This window comes from Uranotaenia lowii, chromosome 1, assembly GCF_029784155.1.
Source record: "Uranotaenia lowii strain MFRU-FL chromosome 1, ASM2978415v1, whole genome shotgun sequence".
Taxonomy (NCBI): domain Eukaryota; kingdom Metazoa; phylum Arthropoda; class Insecta; order Diptera; family Culicidae; genus Uranotaenia; species Uranotaenia lowii.
This window is the reverse complement of record NC_073691.1, coordinates 199,663,460-199,685,451: the sequence shown is the minus strand read 5'-3', so window position 1 is coordinate 199,685,451 and position 21,992 is coordinate 199,663,460. Positions and strand designations below refer to the sequence as shown.

The window sequence follows — 21,992 nt, the reverse complement described above, 5'->3', positions numbered from 1 at the left end:
AGCTGCAGTTGTGTGGGTCGAGTGGGTACTATGGTGAATTAGATGCTCACCAACATCCCGGATGTATCGCACGGTCAAATGATGTTGGTTACACGCCATGAGCTTTACATAAGGTGTGGATGAACTCGGTTTGCCGTGGTATAGGTGATCGAAAAAACGTAAACATTGTGTGTATTACAGTTATGACGTCATAACATCATCGGGGCTGCAGTGCGTAATACAGTTTGCTAGAAAAGTTGTCAAATTTACATGATTAAAGTACGATAAAGTACAATAAATAGAATACAAGTACAATAAATAGAAATTCAATAAACGTAACTCATAATCAACAGCTTCATTCAAGAAACTAAGGGACAAATAAATATTTCTTTTCGTTCATTTGTACGTACTAACTGTTTTTATTTATCAGATCGAGAACAAATCGTTAAATCGAAGCTAGGTAACAAAATGTTTAATTTTTTTCTCATTTTTTCTATTCACGGCATCGCGCTCATCGCGAGGTTGTTTTTTCTTGTTTTTCAAAATTTTAAAGTTATGGAGTTTTCGTTCCAGCAATACCTTTTGGAGGTGCTTTACTCGCATTTTTAATCTTTTTTGAGTAAACTTGTCGATAATGGCTTTTGGCACGTCTTTGAAATGTCGATTCAATTTTCGAACGGTTCGTATCTTTACATTTTCCTTATTCCGGAAACCAACTTCCTCTTTATAGGGTCCCTTGTTATGAAGATGACTAAAGCACGAGTTCATTTGCTCAGCGACATTTGACCATGTCTCAGAAGCAACAACTAACCCTCCTTTCGACAGATCCTGGACATAATTTTCCTTGTTGAAATCTTTTTCAACATCGTCCGTTAGCTGATGAGTAAACTGACCGCACCAATCATGCTGTTTCATCAACGTTTTAGCAATAAACCCATAAGCGTATTGCTGCCCATCAGCTTCTTCTAATGTACATTCCTTCGGTTCAAAAACCCACGTTTCGTCGTCATCCGAATCGATTAACGTTTCATCGTCGTTAGGCATTGGGCGCTTATTTTTCCTAAATATAGTTGACATGTTGAATTCTTCTTGAAAATCCATTTTTTGCTCTGTATTCTGGTTCCGGCTTAGTTGTTGTTTCAGGCTTTTCCCCAGGATAATCAAGCGAAGCCTATCCAGTGCTTGCAAGGGAGTAGGGTGGTCATGGCTTCCTCCATTCAAACGAATCATAGCGAATAGATTCTCAACAAAGTCTTGGTTGAGTTTGTATGTCATGATAAAATCGATTCCATATTTAGCTCGCATTGTTTGCAATAGGCACTTAGTTGAATGGATGGAAATCAAAATGGCCTTCTGAAATGTCTGGGAAAAGAGAATAAGTTGTTGGTTATATATGTTAAAACTGTTATCAAAACAGGGTACCTGTAAACAAGATGCAGCGGGTAAAGCATGGTTTTTTAGCGTTCTCATGTTAGTCATAAGCTCGGCCATCTGATCAAGTATTTTGTTCTGAGCTTCTTCGGCTAATCCATAACACTTTTTATCAGGTATTGATTGGTGCAAGCTATAGGAGTTCATAACGTCGAACCACGAATTTGTAATATCGATTACTTCGGCCAACAACCGCGCCTCCTCGTACTCTCCAAAATGTCGTATGAGGTTGACCGCTGTAGTGTGGCTAAGAAGTTCTGCTGCTAAGCGAACATTTTGTTTTTCTGGTCCCTCAGCTGTGATGTGTTTCAAACTCAATTTGAACATAGAGTTAAGTTCAACATTTTTAACACCCCCTTCAGTTTTACTCAAAGGCGAGTTCAAGGTCGACGCCTTTTTGATCAGTTCAACCAAAAAATATTTCGTGATCAGTTTTCCTGAAAAATAGGCATAATAAAGTGTTCCTTCCAGATGGTTCCTTTCATTTTAAAAGTTATAATTACCTTTGTAATAGAATCCGTGCTTCACCAACCAAGTCCTTACAAGTTTCAACAAATGGGGTCCATCGGGGAAAAAGTGCATGTCGTCTTTTGTGACGGGGTGTTGGATAGAAGTTATTTTTGTAACGTGGCTTATATTGGCTTGTTTCCACAGAGACAAGTTGCCTCCACCACAATCATGAACGACTGCTGCCACTGTGAATCCAATCGAGTGCAATTGACTAGTAACATCGTTGAGAATCTCTAAGGTCATTGGGCAATCAAAATCTGCAAATACAGGTGTTTTCCATTTGGAAAACAGACCCCGTATCGAGATAACTTGCATTTCCTTATGCGGGCCCACAATTTGGTCGTTCTTTGTGTCCATTTCAACTGAGTTTTTTACGGCCATCTCATCATATGCCAAGACTGCCACTCGCTCTCTAGACGTCATGTGTTTCCCAGTCGCTTCGAGTACTGATAACACATCCTTCAGTACACCACTTCGCATGTGTATTCCTGAAGCATACTCACGAAGACTACGTAGGCTGGGCAAAGGAATTTTCATCTCTTTTTTGACTATCTCGTACGCTGGCTGACTGTGGTATCTAGTAATAACATAATGATTTTATGAATTAGTTATATGATAAGCTTTAATCAGATATTTTAAGACAAAGTAATATCGGAGGTTACATCCTGGTCATCGTTTTACCAAAGTTTTTTTTTTAACAAAGCGATCATACCTTAGTGAAAATGCTGTCATGATCTCCTCGGACGTCCACTTAACTTTCTTTTTGCGTCCCAAAATCAAATCGGTTTGATTTTTTGTAAAAACTTTTGCAAAAGCTTCATCTACTTCTTTTTTGATCAACTGTTCTGGAACACGCACAAGCTCTTGGTTGGATTTCCGCAAAAAGTCTATCTGCCTTTCCTGCGCTTTCAACTCCAACGCATACTTACGATGGAGAAACTTAATTTTAGCATCCTTTTGTTTCTCCTAGAACAAAGTATTGAATAGTATTATTTAGTAGTATTGATAGTGGCTTATTTATAAGTTTTACCCGTGTACGTAAAGAGCTAATTGTTTTCCGCTGATCAATGATTATCTGTTGTAACGCAGTTTTTGTCAGCGTCTTCGGTACTGAAACGGTTTTGGGCAGTGTGTTCGTCTCCATCTCGATCGCCTTACAGATTAACTCGAGACCATCGAAGTTCATATCTGCAGGTGTAGACAGTACCGGATCAAAAGCGATTTCGTGCAACGATTGGTCAGAAACAGTATTATTCGCAAGACGACTCGGATTATTTTGACGATTTGTTTCAGCACTGTGGATCGCAGTGCAAAGCAGGTCAAGTCCACAGAAGTTTGCTGATTGAGGAAACGATGACTCTTCGGTGCCGGTGTTCTTCAACGACAAATCAAATATACCACTGTCGTCGTGCTCAGGGTTTACATTCGACGTCGCTTCTTTCCCAGACACATTGGCGCATGTTTCCAGCGGTTCACCATCCATGGCCACCTCACAAATGAGGTCGAGTCTACAGAGGGCTGCTGATTCAGAAAGTGACGGCTTCTCGAGACTTGGAATAAATTCTTCCGGCCAATCAAAGTTGGTTTTCAACGGAACGCTTATTGCCTCACAAAGTAAGTCTAGTCCCCGGAAATGATCATCAGTTTGGTCTGGTAGCTCTTGGTCCTTGACGTTAGTGCTGTTCTGTAGAGACTCGATTGAACTGTTGTTTCTTTGTAAAAGTTCTTCGACCACCTGCTTCCGGTTCCTCACTTTAGCTCTGATGGATCGAGCAGACTCAGTTGGAGGGAAACGAATGGATGGCACAGCTGAGAGAAAAAAAACTAAACATAAAGAATATTGCGATAATGGCCAAAGTTAGAAATACTTACCAGATTTTATAAGAACCCTCCTTGCGTTTTCCATGTAAACATTGGCAAAATCCGTCAATTGGAAATGCTGCGAGCACACGTATATGCCGGATCCATCCTTACGGCCACAGAACGCGAGCCATTTTTTGCGTACCGCGGGTTCCTTCGGTAGCTGATGAAAACTCACTGCACTATTTTGCTTCCTCGCGTCGACCTGCGAAATTTTGCAGGATTTTATGCAGCACTTGGTCATTTTTTCAATCAACAAAATATATCTAAATAAAAAAACTCTTCCGTTTTTGCAACCCAAACAACTCTTATGACGTCATTCATGCGAATCAGACCGCATTGTACGTACACCAGTCTGAAGATACTGATGTATTTGTGACAGCATCAAAATATCTCCGCACCTTATGTAAAGCTCATGGGGTTACACGCAACACTCGACTTATCGTGAACTTGTCACGATGTTGCACGACCACGATATGTTGGCCCAGGGGTATTATTCTGCGGCCGTTTTTCGGTCCCGGCGGGAACGCTCTTCTCGAAGGGCAATCTTCGAGAAGTTTACGAAGGATTTCATTTACAAACTTATAATTGTAGGCAAACATTTTGAGGTTAATCATTTACCTGATAGTATGTTTTCTTTGGCCACTATCTCGTTTTTATTATTTACGTACAGTGGCACATCGACGTTATAGCCTATTTGAATAAAACTTTATATTAAGTAAAACTATACTGGATCTTACTTAACAGTCTAACTCACAACTGTATCAACACTACCGAAGCACGTTTTCTTAGTGTTTCACTGGCCGGGCCTAGATGATACTCGTCTAGTGGTCACAAGGCAAATGGACGAGACCTTCCAAGATAGAGAAGCTTTACATCATGATAGCGATGACTTCTTCTTCTTCTTCTTTTTAATTGTGGATTGTGGAAATCCACGAATGGATTGGTGACAATGACCATATATCCAGCGGTGTTCTTTATTTGATCGGTTGTTACGTTATCGGACAGAACTTTGTTTTGTTAGGTTGCTAATAGTTTTACAAGTTCATCTTTGAAAGTTTAAGGAATTCTACAATTTCTTTTAAAAGCAATGTTTCTTTTGTCTTGAGTAAGTCTGAAATGTTGTTGTATTTGCCATCGAAGTTGAATTGTTTTCGAAGGTCGTTGTATAGGTTGCAATTCAGGATAATGTGTTCTGCGGTTTCAGGTTGATCACATTGTTCGCAGTTTGGGCTGTCTGCTAGTCGCATCTTGTGAAGCCAATATTTACTGTAATCATGTCCGGCCATGATTCGGTTGAGAGTTCGCGTTTCGGTGTTTGTAAGATCTAGTTTATGATGCCATGGTCTCTCAGAAAAGTGCGGTTGTATGCTGAAAAACTTGAATAGCGATGACGACCCGAGGAGTATCGTGAATTCTGTTTTATTTCCTGCTTCTTTGGTTTCGTCATCTGCTGACGACCCCAACCTCGATCGCATTCTTGACGCCAAGTTACACTGACATCTCTTGGCCGGGCAGTCTTCAGAGACTGGGAACGTTTTATGGCATTGTCGTAAGGTAGTGTTAATAAAATAGGAGAAATAAATGTAACATCGTTACACATTTATTTTATGAAATCGCATCTTCTTCATAGGGGTAAAAGGGGGCAAAACAGATCACGTTCTTTAATCTTTTCACGTGTTAATAGCCACCTAAAAATTAAGCATTAAATACCTTTCAGTTCATTCTATGGGATTTTAAAGACATAAAATTTTATGTTGGTAGGACATATAAAAAAAGGCACAATACTGGGCAATTAAGGTTAAATAACACTCCACTCAAATGGCTTCGGGTGAATTAAGAGGTGGATTTGAGTTTCTGAGAAAACTTCACGTGTGATAAATGCTATTCCACAAACCCAAACCGGCGGCTTTGTGTTTTTTTTAGGCCGAATTGGAATTAGAAAGTGCATTGGACGGTTTATATGGAATACATCCCCCCCCCCCCCCCCCTCTCATCTAAAAATTAGATTGCATTTGAACTAGAAGCTCTCATAATAAGCTTCCGTAACAAATATCAGCATATTCGACCTCATGGTGACTGATTTTTAAAATGTGCAACCATTGGAAAAAATCGGACAACATTATGCACGACACAAAATTTGCCTGTGCAACTATTGGGCATAGACAAGCTGTTTGAAATGATTTTTTTAATTTTTATGTCACTTTTTTCAAACACTTGAACTATTGGATCTTGTTGACCAATCCTGTATGAGTGCATCGACAAAAAAAATCAAGTGAATTCGGTTGAAATGACTAAAATACAGCATAAACACCAAAATCATATGCTTAGCTGTGCAACGATTGGCAAATAACCCTACTCGCGACCAATCACTACAACCTCGATGGAAGTGTTATCTGACGCTTGCAAAATCGTAACTTTAAGTGCTCTGAGGCACCCCCAAATAAAGCCCGATTGAATTGAAATTTTGCACAGATCTTATTTTAGGCCAATCTACAACAAAATGTTTATGGCCGTATCTTTACATCTATGAACTATTATCAGGCATCATATGTCCTGAGATTTCGTGACGTTCTCACAAAATTGAATCTTCTACTAGTCTAAAAACAGTGTTCAGGATCGCCCCTGATGGCAGGATCGATAGCATCAGATATTTCGAGATTGAATAAAACCGCACTCATTCAAACAACATTACAAATAGTGGACTGTATTACTTCGATAACTTAGACTTAAACAATTTAGACATTTAAGAAGTACTTCTGACACAAACTGACTTTTGGCCATTCTGGCCTCTGACTCTGGCCCCAAGGCCTCCGAAAATACCGTTCTTGCTCCGATGATGGTTGAATGGGAAAGAGACCTATTCAAGGATCGACGGTGGCTCGATCCTTCGGAAAAAGCTCTTCGTGTCCGAGGAAAACCGATGATTTTGGCGCGCATTACCGCCGTTAATGCGCGCAGCATCGCCATGTTTCTATTGAGCCTTTTCTGATGTTAGAGTGGTTCAAACGGAGCTTCTTCGTTCCAGAACAAACAGTATGAAGTTGGTCTTACCTCTATTGAAAACACGAAAGCCGATTAAAAGATTTCGTTCCTGCACCGTAGCTGTAACTCGAGTTCCAGAAAAACCGGTCAAAGGCCGACGATCAGAGCAAATGAAGCTGGAAGCTTTACAAGATTTTTATTTTTGCGCTCCCTCTCTCCAGCTGATTTTGTTCGGCTCGAGCTGTTAGTCTCGGTTCGACTAGTTGTTTGTTTTTCGAGCCACATTAGTATGTACTAAAGCGTCATCACGAGGAGGACAACCGTTGTGGCCATCGATGGAACTCTACTACCTGCCTTGTTCTGCGCCATGCCGAGCCGTCCAGATGACGGCCGCAGCCCTCGGAATCGAGCTGGTGCTGCACGAGCTGCCCATCATGAACGGGGAACACCGGAGGCCGGATTTTCTGAAGATCAGCCCGCAGCATAGCATTCCTACGCTGAAGGATCGGGATCTGGTGCTGTGGGAGAGCCGAGCGATTCAGATCTATCTGGTAGATCGATATGGCAGCAGTGGCAAACCGGGCATCGGGGACCAGCTGTATCCTAGCGATCCGGTTCGACGGGCTAAGGTCAACGAACGGATGTTCTTCGATGCGTGCATTTTCTATCACAGATTTGTTGAGTATTACCATGAGCAGGTGTTCGGCGGCTTGGCGGGAAAGAACGACAAGTTGGCGGAGCTGGAGGAGGCCGTTAAAATGCTCGATATGTTCCTGGACGGGCAACCGTACGTGGTGACCGGGGAGGCCATGACCATTGTAGATTTGAACATCCTGGCAACGGTTGCTACGATGAGTGCACTGGGATTCGATCTGACGCGTTATCAAAACGTGAACGAGTGGTACAAACACATGAAAGATGTGGCCCCCGGGAGCAAACTGAACGAGGCGGGCGCAAAGGCTTTCGGAGAGTATCGCTAGAGACAAGACGCCGGACGCTGCGTTTGTGTGTGTCAGTGTTTGTTTACATTAGATTTAATTAAAATTGTCATATTTACAGTTTGCTTATCTTTGTTTCTGGTTGCTTTGATTGCACTTCGAAGGCACTTTTTGCACGTACATACAAAACCACGCGAGCGGCACACGAACATTCACCGAGCATTCTCAATCCGAACTGTCTTACCTAACTACATAACAACATTATTTTTGGAATAATTAAACCTTAACAAGTAGGCTAAAATTTAAAAAATAAAACGTGGCGTTTTGTTTTGTGTAGTTTAGCGTTATTAAAATTTTTGGTTTATCCTATCGGCTATTCTGTACAGCTGGCTGTTGTTCATGGTTCGATTGCTGGGCTTCCGACAGCCCCGATGGCTCCCCCTTCTGCAGGAGGAACCCTTCGCCTCTCGTCATAGACTCGTGTTCGAGGTCAGCGAATCCTTCAAGGAATCCTCGTAGCTATCGCTGGGAAGGAGAAAGACAAAAGTTTAAACTTCAACTCACCCGAAAAAAAAATCAACCTTACACCCACCTATTGTTCTCCTCGTGAACCGGTTCGACCGGCGCGCCCGATTCGGTGCTAATGTTCGTCACGAACTGCCGGTGGAAGCTCGGGTGGAAGATCGAACTCTTCAGATCCGATCGGTTGATGACCGGTTGAATGTCGACCCGAGCGGCCATACCACCCTGGACCCCGGCTGAGCTGATGTTCTGATGGCCGATGTTGGCTCCACCACCTACAGCCCCGCTTCCGTCCCCCCGGCCGCCCATCAACGTCGTCGAGCCGGCGCTACGGATTCCAGTGGCCCGCACATCTCGGTTGCGTCGGACGTTTCCCAAGCTGCCGAATCCTCCGCTGATCGTGGGCAGCGGAATCAATCTGTCGCGTGGAACGTGTTTGTTGTCACATCGTGTGTGTTATGTTGTTTTTGTTGTTCGTCCAAGCGTCAACGTCAAAGAAAACGAAAATAGCAAGAAGCGTAGGGGTTAGTGATTGGCTACGAATAGGAACAAATTTATGCGTTTTTCTTCTGGAACTACAGGTTATGAGAAGCCCTTCAATTTACGATGAAAGGAAAAAGTTATTCTTTCTTCCCCGAAAGATCCGCCAAAAAAGGGATGAAATTTCAGCTTCATCCCTATTCCTTAAATGCAAAACAATCACCAAAACTCGCCTATTCCTTACAAACGTTACAAACACATTGTGGTTGAATTTTCAACTAATTTTTTTACAAATGAAATCCCTGAAAGTTTTTAAGTACAAGTTTTGAAGGCATTAGTTTACTAAAGTCTAATCTTCCACCATGTTAGACTGCACCATTATAACTTTGCCAGTGATGTGAAGAGATCGTTTCTACAGTTGCAACTCCCAAGTTCTGGAGGAAAGCATGTGGACAAAACAGAAGAGGGTTCGGTAAGCATTATTGCGCGCATTTTCTCATCTCGCCAACACGTGGTTTGGATTTTTCCTCCGTTTTAGATCTGTTTCCAAACAGGTCTAATTTTGAGTAGCATCAAAGCTTGCATTGTCTTTCGAGTTGTTTACAAGTTTCTGTGCAAGTTCAGTAGGGTTTCCATTTCTAGGGCAAACGACCAAAACGTTCCGTTGAAAGTTTTCTTATGAAATTTTTATGTTCAGAGAAACAAAATATTTAAAAAAAAAATTATGTTTTAGTTATGAGTATACTTAAGAATTTAAAAAAAAAGTAAATCTGTATAAAGAAGATATGCATGCAACGCAGAAAATGTTCTGAACGAAAAATCTTCTCTGTTATAACTTTTAATCCACAGAGAGAAAAAATCCATCAATCTAACTCCGCCCATTTATCTGAAGATTGGAAATTTGACGCTTTACAAATTCAGAATCCGTGATCTCAGGATTAGAACTGAAAGAGTAGATATTTCTTTTACAAAATTTTTAACTAGACTACATGTTTTTTTTAAGTCTTACTCGCATCTTTACAAAGTCCATGGGGGGAATAGATTCAATGAAGACTAAAATATTAGTTCACTCACAACACTCACATTTAAGTTTAAGATTTTTTTTAATTCAAAAGAAAAATGAAATAATCCATTTGGAGAACAATCGGATTTTCGGTATCAATATTTCCGGCTGCTTTCTTGCCTTCATTGAATATGATTGCAAAATTTCCGGGTGTCTAACATTTTTAAGAATTTTCTGCTCAACCAACCGTTGAGAAATCAACCGTTCTCGGTATCTGATTTCGGATTGGAACATTGTGTACGATGTTGTGCGCAAGGGTTAGCGCCATCTTGTGTTGGGAGTAATCATATTTTAGTTTTTCTCAAATATAGGGTTACCAGTTTAAAAAAAATGAATAGTTTGAAGGAATTATTTTTTAAATCGTTCACGAAATTGTTTCCTATAAGCTAAAACCATTTGTAATATGCAATTGAAAAGAATCTCAAAGTCATATAAGTTTATTTTACAATTTTATATAATACTATCGTAAAGTTAATAAATTTAGTCTTAAAATTTTCGATCACTTTGAGGTTTCTATCGAGAAATTCTTATCTTATCAAGACTGTTATTGATTTTGGACCTCTGTCTGCAGTTCTATCTGCGGGGTATGGTGAAACTAAAAGCTGAAGAAAAATTTACGCGTTGATTCTTTTTTCTGAAGATCGTAGCAGTCTGCGGAAGGTCAGATGATGTAAGAAAAAGAATTTTTATAACTTTCAACCACATCAGAGTTCTCTGTAGGTTATGGGCTCAGCCACGCCCGCCGGAAAAAAGTAAGAGATTCTGAAGATCATTTCCGGAAGTTATTGATTATTAAAGCAGTCGAAATGGCGAGTTTGTTTTCGGAAATATTCAGTGCAATCAGTGAGTTATTGTCGGGGACAAGTTTCGTGTAGTGTTTAAGCTGAAACATTGTGAAGAACTGTGAAAAACTGTGCGTTAGCGAAAGGACGCTGTGTATGAAGAAAGTGAGGTTACGCGATAGCAGATGATACGCAATAATCGGATTCTCCGGATGTGGAACAGACATCAACTGGAACAGTGGAAAAACTCATCCAGGAGAGGACAACGGATGAAGGAATGGTGGATCTGGCCACCGGGATAAAGGAATATTTAAACGTCAACTACACGGTAACTGATTTCGGTTCGTATCGAGTTTACTTCGATCTACGCAGTGGGTCAACCGGGTCAAACTAAACAACTCAAATTAACAATCTTTGGGAAAGTTCTTTGAGGAAGATACCTAGGTGCTTTTAAAAACGTTATCACCGACATGGGATATGTTAGCCGTCCGAAAGTGATAGTGTTTCTCAGCAGTTATAACAAAGCCAACAAGCTCGTTGAAGATATCAGTAATTCGGACGGCTTAAACAAGGCCTACATACCAAAACATTTGATATGTTTTACCGGAATAGTGACCGGGATACCAACAAATCTAGACATTAGAGATATAAAGGAGGATACGGAAAGCGTTGTTCCTGTCTAAGCTATTGATCGAATGCACCAAGGTAAGTAGAGCATTCCGATTAATAAGATTTAAAACATTTCGTGCTCAGCGGTTTCCAGATTCCATCAGATTTTTTGGCTACCCAACAAAAGTTAAACCATTCACTCCGATCGTTTTATTATGCCAACACTGTTTGACATATGGTCACAACATCCAAAACTGTAAGGAAGCTCAAAGCAAGGTTGCCAAAAAAAACTCTGTGTTGTGGAGATAAAAACTCTGACTTCATGTGATTTAAGGAAAGGAAAGGAAGGAAAAAACGGAAGCAAGGATAATCTTAAACAGAAATTCAACTATTGTAAACCTTGAATTCAATTCAAGAAGAAAGCCGCAACGTTTCAGAGGAGGAAAATAAAGCAGATACGGAAAAAGTTTGAAGAAATTCCGAATGCAATAAGTCCATTTGTTGATTGAGAGCTCTATGGCTAAAGGTGGGTCAACTAACTGGTTAAGGAGTCTTCAAAAACGAAAATGATATCTTGAATGACGACAAATTCTTAGCTGAACAATATTTAGACACACATTTTGGTCCACATGACCCCATACCATTTGGAAACCACTCAACTTTCACAAGAGATAACTTATTGGATAAAGCGATCTGGCATAAAATTCTAGCGAAAATGAAAAAGTCGTCAGCCCCAGAAGAAGACAACCTCTCTTACGAATTTCATGGAAACAGGCATTTTTTCTCATTCCAGCTATTGCGAAGTTAGTCAACTCAGCAGTTCTAGAACGCCTCCAACAGTGAAACGAATATTACCGGACACCTCTTTTGGATTTCGTAAGAACTTATCCACTAATACCTACATGTGTGAACTTCGTTTTTAACTGGGTAAAACAAAGTAGACGACTCAATCTTCTTACGACGTTAATATGCATCGATCTGACCAACGCCTTCAATGCAGTTAGATTGAATAAACTTGAAGAAATCGTGCTGAGGATAGGGGTTTCTCTGGATGAAATGCTATGGACAATTTTATTCTTAAAAAAAAATCAACAAATCATCTTTCACACGAACAGCAACACAATTTCTAGAACCATAAACAACGGATGATGTTCTGTCTCCTACACTTTTCAACATCTACAACATCTGTTTGCACTGAAATGAAAAAATCCGAAACCGAAATAGTACAGTATGCTGATGACTTTGGTATCGGAATCCGGCCAAAAACATCGATGCGCTAGCCACAGCCCGTGGTGTAGAGGATAGCCTTCAAGTCTTCTCAGCCAGCGGGCATGAGATCGAATCCCGGTCGTGGCATACATAGTACAATTTTCGTAGGTTGGTGGTTTTAGGTCATTTAGATCCTGTGTGTGTTTGTGTTTGTTTTTAAGCATATTTGGATACCATTACCAATACTGCAGGGTTTCTGAATTTTTCCATCAATCCGGAGATAACTTTCCCGGAACCAAACAACATAATTAAAAGAACATCACCTTTCCGCCGTAATCGATGATGTCATCCATATAGTTTTAGACAATCTGGAAACAGTGGACACTAGAGTGCCCCAAATGACCCGACTTTTGAAAAAGTTATACGCTGCAGGCTAAAATTGATCCTTGGCCTAGTACAAGATCTCATGCCAAATTTGGACCAGATCGGATCACGTTTAGGGGTCGCTCAACGAGCCTGAAGTTTGTATGGGATTTTGAGACATTTTGTTCAGGAGAAACATGAAAAACCAGTTTTTCATCAATTTCTTTGGTTCCCGTCGGCCGATTTCTTTCAAAAACAGGTTTTCCTAAAGCCTAAATTATGAAAAATATTTCATGCGAAGACTGCATTTCGATAAAAGTTAAGATAAAAAAGTTATAAGGCTTCAAAAATGGGTTAACTTTTTTAACGGTGGTATTCAGCACTGTTAATGAGGCGTCAATATGTTCGACCGCCTCGACTCATTAACAGTGATGAATACCATCCTGAAAAAAGTTAACCCATTTTTGAAGCTTTATAACTTTCTTATCTTAACTCTAATTGGAATGCAGTCTTCGGATGAAATATTTGTCATAATTTGGGCTTTATGAAAACCCGTTTTTGAGAGAAATCGGTCGACGAGAAACTGGTTTTTCATGTTTCTCCCGAACAAAATGTCTCAAAATCTCATACAAACTTCAGGCTCGTTGAGCGACCCCTAAACGTGATCCGATCTGGCCCAAATTTGGCATGAGATCTTGTACTAGGCCTAGGATCAATTTTAACCTGCAGCGCATAACATTTCACAGGTTTTGAATTTCCCATACAAATTTGGGGCAGTCTAGTGGACACGCTTTCGGAACTTGGAAACCTGGCTGCCGGAAATGTTCTTCAATGTTGATACCGTTTCTCGGAAGTCGATGCCCTTGGGGAGTCCAGGCAGAATATAGTTGAGGTAGCGGCTGTGGGATAAATTGTCCAACTTGCGGAGCAGCAATCGGACCATCGCTGCATCGTCCAACTGCCGTGCGTCGTTCTCGAAAAGATCTTGATACCGGGAGAACCATCGCTGGAACGTCAATCCTTTTTCTTGATGGAAAACGAATTCGGAAATGTTTAACGACAGGGATTCAAGGCTTTTTTCCAGATTCTGTTGCTGAGGCTGCTGCTGGTTCGTCAGACGATCGAGCAAGCGTAGGATTGCCAGCTGGATGTCGGCTTGGCCTGGCTGTTTGGCGTTTACTGGAGCCGATTTGACCGTGGTTGGATTCCCCTCCCATTTCATGGACTATCTTGATAGATTCGTTCGGATCCTCGTCGCCAAAAATGTCACATCTTAAAGTTGCTTATATCGGACTGATTTGTATGAAGACTAACATAGAACTAACAAAATTTTCACCCCATGTGCTTGATGTCAATGTCATGGATTGCTTCGATAAATTTTACGTTTTCGTTTGTCAACGGCAACACAAGTGTTTCATTTAACGGGAGGAATTTAAAAGGACCATAGAGAGTGGTCGTAAAAAAGGAAATGAGGACGAAAATCACTACACCCGTCAGATGGCTTTGTCATTGAATGGAATAATCCACCACTTTTCTGTCTTGATAGATAAGCAGTCTTCGATTTTTATTTGGATGGAGTTGTGAGTCAATTACATCACAAAATGAATTAGTTTCCCATGATTGTAACATTTTCTCAAATCCAACAATCACACAACAATTTTGTGACGTATTCGAGTCAGTATCCTAGGAAACATTAATACTGGGTTTTTTTTAAATCTAATTGCACAGTAGTTTTGAGTACTTAAATCTAACTTGGTTAGTAATTAAATGCGGTGGTTTGGATATGGCTGATGAGTCCGATCGATCAGTAATGGTATTTATAGGTGCTGTTATGGATCAACGTTCGTGCGTAAGTGTGCGTGTGTGTGTGTGGAGTGGCAAAAAAGAAAATGAAGAAAATCGAATACCGGTATTAGGTGGGGTCAAACATTTTTAAACGTGCTTAGAAATATTTAAATTTGGAGAGTTACTACAATAGCAAAAATGTTACATGACACCTTACTATCAAAATTTTTGGTAATTAATCCAAAATAATTTCTTTTAATTTGATTTAAAATAATATCAAGTCCATTGCCAGACATTCCCTGATCAAATAATGTGGATGCTTTTGCTAAACCTAATCTTCCCTGCACCTAGAATCGTGTGCAACGTTTTGATACTTGAGCTGAGTAAGCAAAACAGAAATAGTAAAAAAAAATACAATGCTTACCGTCGATATCGGGCGCAGGCGATGCACAGGGCCGTTGCCGTACCGCCGGCAAAGATCAACCCCCCAATGACGACGGTGGCCAGCTCGATGCCCTTCATCCCGGCATCGTACGAGTGCGGTTCCAGGGCGTTCGTCGAGGCCAGCTCGGCCAGCTCGATGATCGGCAGCGTTGGCTTCAGATTCAGCATGTCCAGCGATGCCAGGGTTCTGTTAGAGTAAAGACAATCGTAAACTACAGGTCTCAATAAAGTGTAGATATCATGGGTTACCTTTGAAGCTCGGACATCTCAACTAGTGTGTTCGATCTCCGGTCTATTGCGTACAGATAGAGATTTGTCCTGTGGAACGGATTTGTGGATTGATAAATTTGAAACCTATACTCAAACGCAAATAAACTAGGGACTTACGCATCCTCAACTTTGTCGTTGCTTTCCAGGGCCCGTATCCGAACTTCGTACCCGGTGGCCGAACTCAGGCTGCCAACGATCATGGTCTGTTGTTTTTCTATTTCGACCGGGGCTCCGGCCAAAATAAGACACACCTCGTAGCGTGAGTTCAGTACGTACACGAATACGTTGGCAATGGTAGATTTGCCGTCATCGGCCCCGACTCGATCGGTGGCTTTGACGTCAAATCCGAACACCCGCTCCTGGAAGTTAGCGAGCGAGCTAAGTAGCCTTATTTGTCCGGTCAAAGCGTCCACATCGAACAACCGGGAAGGTTCGTTGAGCAAAGAGTATCGGATTTCTCCATTGGCACCGGCGTCCTGGTCCGAGGCTTCCACCTTCAGCACCGAATAGCCGTAGTTGGCACGTTCCGGAACGACCGCTATGATGGGTCCCTCACTCTCCTTATACACTGGGGCGTTGTCGTTAACGTCCATGACTTTGACTAGAATTTCTACCTCGTTGTCGTACAACTTTTGCGTTCGCCGTCGGATTGGATTCTCCAGGGCGTACAAAACACTCGGAATGTTCCGACTTTCGCGACTCTTCTGTTTCTCCACTTTTATCTTGATCTCGTACATTTCCTTCTCTTCCCGATCCAATGGCTGTAGCAACCATAACGAACCATTGCGTTCATCGATTTTAAACTTTTTCTTGATGGAACTCGCCGAATCGTCTTCACTGACCAGCTCCCAGCGGAAAAAGTCCTTAGCGTAAGGCTTGTTCAGGGTTATGTTCAAAACTATTTTAGGAGCCGGATCGTTCTCTCTGAGTTCTAACTCGTAGTACTTATACGGAAACAGAGGGACTCGCTCTTCAATCACATCTGTATGTGTTGGATCACCCTGGAGGTTGACTATGAGCAAGGCTACACTCGATCGAGGAGGAGTCCCAAAATCGGAAGCAACTACTGTTACATTAACGTGTTGATAGGATTTTTTCCCTGCAGGAGCAACAAACCGGGAAGCCGTTGTAATCACTCCGTCCTTTGGATCAATGACAAACTGCATCAGTTCACTTTGCCCGGTTAGCGAGAAAATCACCAACCCGTTTCCGTTTTCGGCGAAATCATTATCCTTAGCTTGAACCTGTTTCACAAAGCTCCCTGGTTTGGAATTCACATTGATGTACGCAATATAAACTGGCAACCTCTTAATACTGCTTCGATCGTACTGCAGTTCGTCGTAGGTCGTAAACTCCGGACTGTTGTCGTTTTTATCCAGTACAATAACCTCAACCTCCACCATAGCGGAAAGTTTCAAATCGAAGTTACTGTCCGATGCCAGCACTTTAAACCGATAGGAAGCCACCGACTCGCGATCAATCTCTCCGGAAACTCTAATCGTACCATCCAAGGGTGAAATCGAAAACGGGATCTTCCTTTCATCATCTGCCAGCAGAAGATAGGTTACCTTACCGTTTTCACCCAAATCTTCATCAATCGCCTTCACCTGCCCTATTTTGGTTCCCGTGATCGGATAGACAGCTTCCTCCACCTTAAACGTATACCACTGTTTCTCAAATACCGGAGAGTTGTCATTCACGTCGTAGATATTGAACTCCAACGATATCACATCCTCCAATCCTCCGTTGTCCTTCGCGGAAACATTCAACCACACTTCCGTCTCTGGGGCGAGCTTCTTAGCTGCCTTCAATTCTCCCGACTGTCGATCGATTCTAAAATAAACCGTCCGGTTGCCGCTACGCCTCTCCTCCTGACTCGTAATCTCATAGAAAACCATCGAATTCTTATCGAAATCGTCATCACTAGCTGTCAGCTTCAAAATAACCTTCCCCGTCTCGACGTTCTCCGGCAAATTAAACCGAAGCATCGACTTCTTCCCAATGGCTCGAGTGTTCCGAACCCCGCTACGAACCCGATTTCCCCTCGATTTGTACAACTTACGTTTAAGGGCCGTCGTCGAACGATTCCCTCGCATCATCAGCTGCCCATCAAACAACCTCGGCATCCCCACGTACGGTGCCGATTGGACCATTTCGAACAGACTTTCCACCCCGTAGTTCATCCGAAGTGATTCTCGATCGGCCCGGTTTCCGGCGAACTCCGGCAACATTTCCGTCTCCAGCTCATCGAAGTAAAACAGCTCCAAATCGCTGGTGTTTTCAACCATTTCGCAGTTGCTTTTCCGGAAAATGGCAACCTTGTCAAACATCGGTGCGTTATCGTTGACATCCAGTATCAGTATCCGTAGCTCGACTTCCGATGTCAGGCTATCGCGATCGGTAGCCATCATCTTCAGGCTCAAGCTATCGATTTCCTCCCGGTCCAGCTTGTTCGGTCCCATGAAGATGATGTTATAGTGAGGGGTCGAACCATTGAGACTTGGCTCCAGGGGATTCTTCGGTTGAAAATCAATCCTTTGGTTGGATTCACTAGATTCGATGTTTCCGATTTGAAGGTTTTTGAAGATGTGAGCCACCGTTTTGTTGTAGTTGGAAAGAGTTGAATTGGAGAATTGGGCTGCGAAGGAGTTGGATTCACCCGTTAGGACTAGCTCGTACTGAGCGTTGGAGCCCAAATCCAGGTCAGATATTACGATGGGGTTGTTAAGCACGATTTCTGTTCCTATGGGAGAATTTTCAGCGATCACTCCTAGGTAGAACGGCTGGTTAAACTTGGGTGGATTATCGTTTTCGTCTTCGACCAGAATGACAACTTGGTAGATGCCCGCGAAAGTCCTATGCTTGAAGAAGTATTCAGCGATGATAGTCACTCGGATTGTTTCTTGTTTTTCTCGGTCTAGACCTTTTATCGTCACCAGTTTGCCGTCGTTGGTAAGTCGAATAGTGTCCGCTACCTCGTAGCTGTTCACTAGAGAGTATTGGACGCCACTGGTAGGTGCCTTCGTGTGCCGAGAATTTCGTGGTGTCCGGTTTGTGTCAGTTGTGTACATCGCGTCGAAAGTGACCAGTGGATACAGGTGAACCAGATCAGATTCAGCCTCCCTTATGAACCTTCTTCCGTATCGGGTGCGATTTTTCCCATTCAGGTTGAACACCTGACGATCGGCTCTGTTTTTATCACCGCGGACAGAAATCAACGGAGGAAGACCTTTCTCATCAACTTCGCATTGTTCCTGAAAGTCTTGAAACTTCAGCTGACCTATCACAGTATTTGGTTTGTTTTCTTTCACCCTGAATTCTATTGGGGTCGAGTTGGTACCCCTAAGTAACATGAAGTTGTTCTTGATCACGTGGATGGTCACATTGGTGACGATTATTTTTTCCAAGTTGTTGTAAGCTTCCGGAGTCAGCTGGTCGGTAACTTTCCCTGCTGAATTCGGTAGATAGGATACGACTGTCTCGAACTCATAGCAGCGTCGATTGAATCGGTCCAGTGCTTCGATTACCGTAACTATTCCTGATCGTTCCTCGATCGCAAACGGAACTCCCTCCGGATAGGAATGCAGCAAGTCGAAGAATATTTCTTCCTCCGTATTGGCATCGAAAGTTGTCCTAATTTGACCTACGGATGCTCCAATGGGAGCGTCTGCCCCAACCCAAAACTCGTAAGGTGATCCTATGAACTCAATCTCCTCAATCGACTGGCAAATGATGTCAACCGTTACCAGAGCCACGTTGAATCTGCTTTCGGACGGATTCTGTGGACGATCCCTCGCTTCTACGAAGAAGGCAACCTTCCCATACGTTAGTGCCTCTGCTGTCACAATATCTCCCGTATCTCCCTCGACCTTGAACGGAATCGATAAGTTCGGCCTTACGTTCTTAATGGAGTATTGAACCTGTCCGTTACCTCCATCATCGGGATCCTTCGCCGTAATCGTTCCCACTTTACTCCCAACCGGAGCGCTACAATTAGCCTTAAACTCGTACAAGGTTCCCTTTTCGAACTCCGGCGTGTTGTCGTTGGTATCCAGCAGGGTAATCTCCACCTGAACGGTTCCATAGTTTTTCTTTCGGTCTACCTGCTCCAGCCGTTCCATCGCATTCACCGTCATCCGCAGCGATCCTCTCGTTTCCTTGTCCAGAAAGGTCTCGTCCTGGACCACAATCCACCCGGTCATGTGATCGATCACGAACGCCCCCTTGGGTTCCTCTTTGGCCAGATAGTAGTAAAATTCGGCATTCTCGCCTTGATCCCGATCTATGGCGTTCACCTGCAGGATGCTGAACCCCTTCGGAAGATTCTCGATGATGGAGATGTTGTACAGGTCCACCTCGAATTCCGGCAGGTTGTCGTTCAGGTCGATGATCTCCAGCTCAACTCTACGAAAGGTGTCGAATGGTTTAACAATGGATGAGTTTGATGAATGAAGAAAGTAAGTTATTATCAAATAGAAAACTACGGAATGGATATCCGATAAGGTAAATAAAATCTCGGAAAATCTGAATCAAAGCAATCGAAAAATTTCGATTGCTTTGATTCAGTAGGATTATTCAACCAAGTAGGCTCACAACAAATATTAGACTCGTAAAATCATATCTTAAAGAAGTTTTCCAAAAGTAATTGTTTTTTAAATTTCATTTTAACATCGATAGTTTGTGGAGCCACCCTCTCTCACCTGGCCATAGCACTCCGGGAGGGATCATTGGCTTGGTGTGCTTCGATCTGAATCACCACCGTGTTATCCGGTAAGCTTTCCGCCTCAAGATCGATTTCTTTCTGCAAAAACAGCATTCCGGTTTCCGGGGACATCCAGAATAGCATCCGCTCGTTGCCACCCGCAATGCTGTAAACTAGCGTGGTGTTCAACGAATCCTGATCGAAGGCCCAAATCGGCGGATCGAAATAGATCGGTTCGTGGATCGGTTTGCCCTGGTGGAGACGAAAGAAGGAGGGTATTATGATATGTTCAGATTATGCTTAACTCGTCTCCATTCTTGTTGAAGATGGGGAGATCTTTCCTTGTACAACTCAAATTAGATCCAATCAAAACGGGCTTCGAGCTTTGAAATGTACAGTTAGTCACAAAACTGAACGTACACTTGGGAAATCTGGACAAAAATGACAAAAATGACAAAATGACAAAAATGACAAAAATGACAAAAATGACAAAAATGACAAAAATGACAAAAATGACAAAAATGACAAAAATGACAAAAATGACAAAAATGACAAAAATGACAAAAATGACAAAAATGACAAAAATGACAAAAATGACAAAAATGACAAAAATGACAAAAATGACAAAAATGACAAAAATGACAAAAATGACAAAAATGACAAAAATGACAAAAATGACAAAAATGACAAAAATGACAAAAATGACAAAAATGACAAAAATGACAAAAATGACAAAAATGACAAAAATGACAAAAATGACAAAAATGACAAAAATGACAAAAATGACAAAAATGACAAAAATGACAAAAATGACAAAAATGACAAAAATGACAAAAATGACAAAAATGACAAAAATGACAAAAATGACAAAAATGACAAAAATGACAAAAATGACAAAAATGACAAAAATGACAAAAATGACAAAAATGACAAAAATGACAAAAATGACAAAAATGACAAAAATGACAAAAATGACAAAAATGACAAAAATGACAAAAATGACAAAAATGACAAAAATGACAAAAATGACAAAAATGACAAAAATGACAAAAATGACAAAAATGACAAAAATGACAAAAATGACCAAAATGACCAAAATGACCAAAATGACCAAAATGACAAAAATGACAAAAATGACCAAAACGACCAAAATGACCAAAATGACGAAAATATATCCGCTGAAAAAAATAAACTGAACGGACGCTGAACTTGCGTCAACGACGGTCAAAGCCTACTGAGTCGGTCTTGAGCGTTCTGTCAGTGTGAAGTGCGTTTTGGATTCGAAAATCTTTCATTTTTTTCAGTAATAGTTCCTTTATCGAATATAAAAAGTCTCTTACGTTAGATATGTTTTACATATTTATCATTAAATCATGGTGTACGTTCAATTTTGCGATGAACTGTAACGGTCAGTGCCGAAGAACAGAATAAGTAAAAGTCACCTACCGTCAGCGGAAATGACTCCTTGAGACTGGCCCGGTAGACGGCCCGGGTGAAGAGCGGCAGCTGATCGTCCACGTCCCTGATCGTCACCCTGACCGTGGCGTTGGCCGTCCTCGGTGGGTTCCCACGATCGCTCGCCATCACCAGCACGCTCATCGAGTGCAGCCCCGAGTCGTAGTCCAGGGGCCGCTGGAGGATCAGCTTCGGCCGCTGGGCACTCTCGAGCCGAAACGGGAAGTCGGCGCTCTTGAGCAGCCACGGTGCGATCGCGTATTCCACATCGGAGTTCGGCGTGTTTGGCTTATCACGATCAATTGCCTTAATTCTATTAAACACCACCGTCTCAATTGGCGTTGATTCGTCCAGCGTTACCGCGTACGGTAGATTGATAAATTCGGGATCATTATCGTTAATATCTTCAATGTAAACAGTAATTGTGAAAAATGACGACTGCTGTTGGTGTTGATCGTGTTGTCCGGCATGGAAAAAACCAGAAGTAGAAAAAAAATACCGACGAGTTGTCGGTCATAGTTAAGAGTTCGGGATAATCGGGCGGTGAGTTCATCCCATTAGTTTGGAGCAAAAGATCGGGTTGGTGTCGGTTTTGGCAGCCATAT

At 42.0% G+C, this 21,992-nt stretch overlaps 2 protein-coding genes across 4 annotated transcripts in view; one reads left to right on the top strand and one right to left on the bottom strand.

Annotated features, from left to right (window-relative positions):
• The first annotated feature begins 7,036 nt into the window (after positions 1–7,036).
• On the top strand, positions 7,037–7,823 carry LOC129743402 (glutathione S-transferase 1-like). The gene has a single exon (XM_055735438.1). It carries the CDS (start codon positions 7,101–7,103, stop codon positions 7,743–7,745), a length of 645 nt encoding a protein of 214 aa, XP_055591413.1. The 5' UTR covers positions 7,037–7,100; the 3' UTR covers positions 7,746–7,823.
• The window catches only part of LOC129743266 (cadherin-89D), a 111,749-nt gene continuing 97,534 nt past the window's right edge, over positions 7,778–21,992 (bottom strand). For 2 of the 3 annotated variants that reach the window (XM_055735257.1, XM_055735249.1), the window contains 7 exons: positions 21,379–21,828; positions 19,931–20,184; positions 15,348–19,634; positions 15,210–15,278; positions 14,941–15,147; positions 8,296–8,643; positions 7,778–8,228 (listed from right to left, as the gene is read on the bottom strand). In XM_055735257.1, coding sequence (XP_055591232.1) covers positions 8,174–8,228; positions 8,296–8,643; positions 14,941–15,147; positions 15,210–15,278; positions 15,348–19,634; positions 19,931–20,184; positions 21,379–21,828 — 5,670 coding nt within the window. In that variant the 3' untranslated portion in view covers positions 7,778–8,173. Of the gene's footprint in view, positions 8,229–8,295; positions 8,644–14,373; positions 14,558–14,940; positions 15,148–15,209; positions 15,279–15,347; positions 19,635–19,930; positions 20,185–21,378; positions 21,829–21,992 lie in introns of those variants that run through there. The other variant, XM_055735263.1, reaches the window with a different exon arrangement.

Coding starts and splice junctions, on each gene's coding strand:
- LOC129743402 (XM_055735438.1), top strand. CDS start 7,101: ATGGAACTCTACTACCTGCCTTGTTCTGCGCCATGCCGAGCCGTCCAG.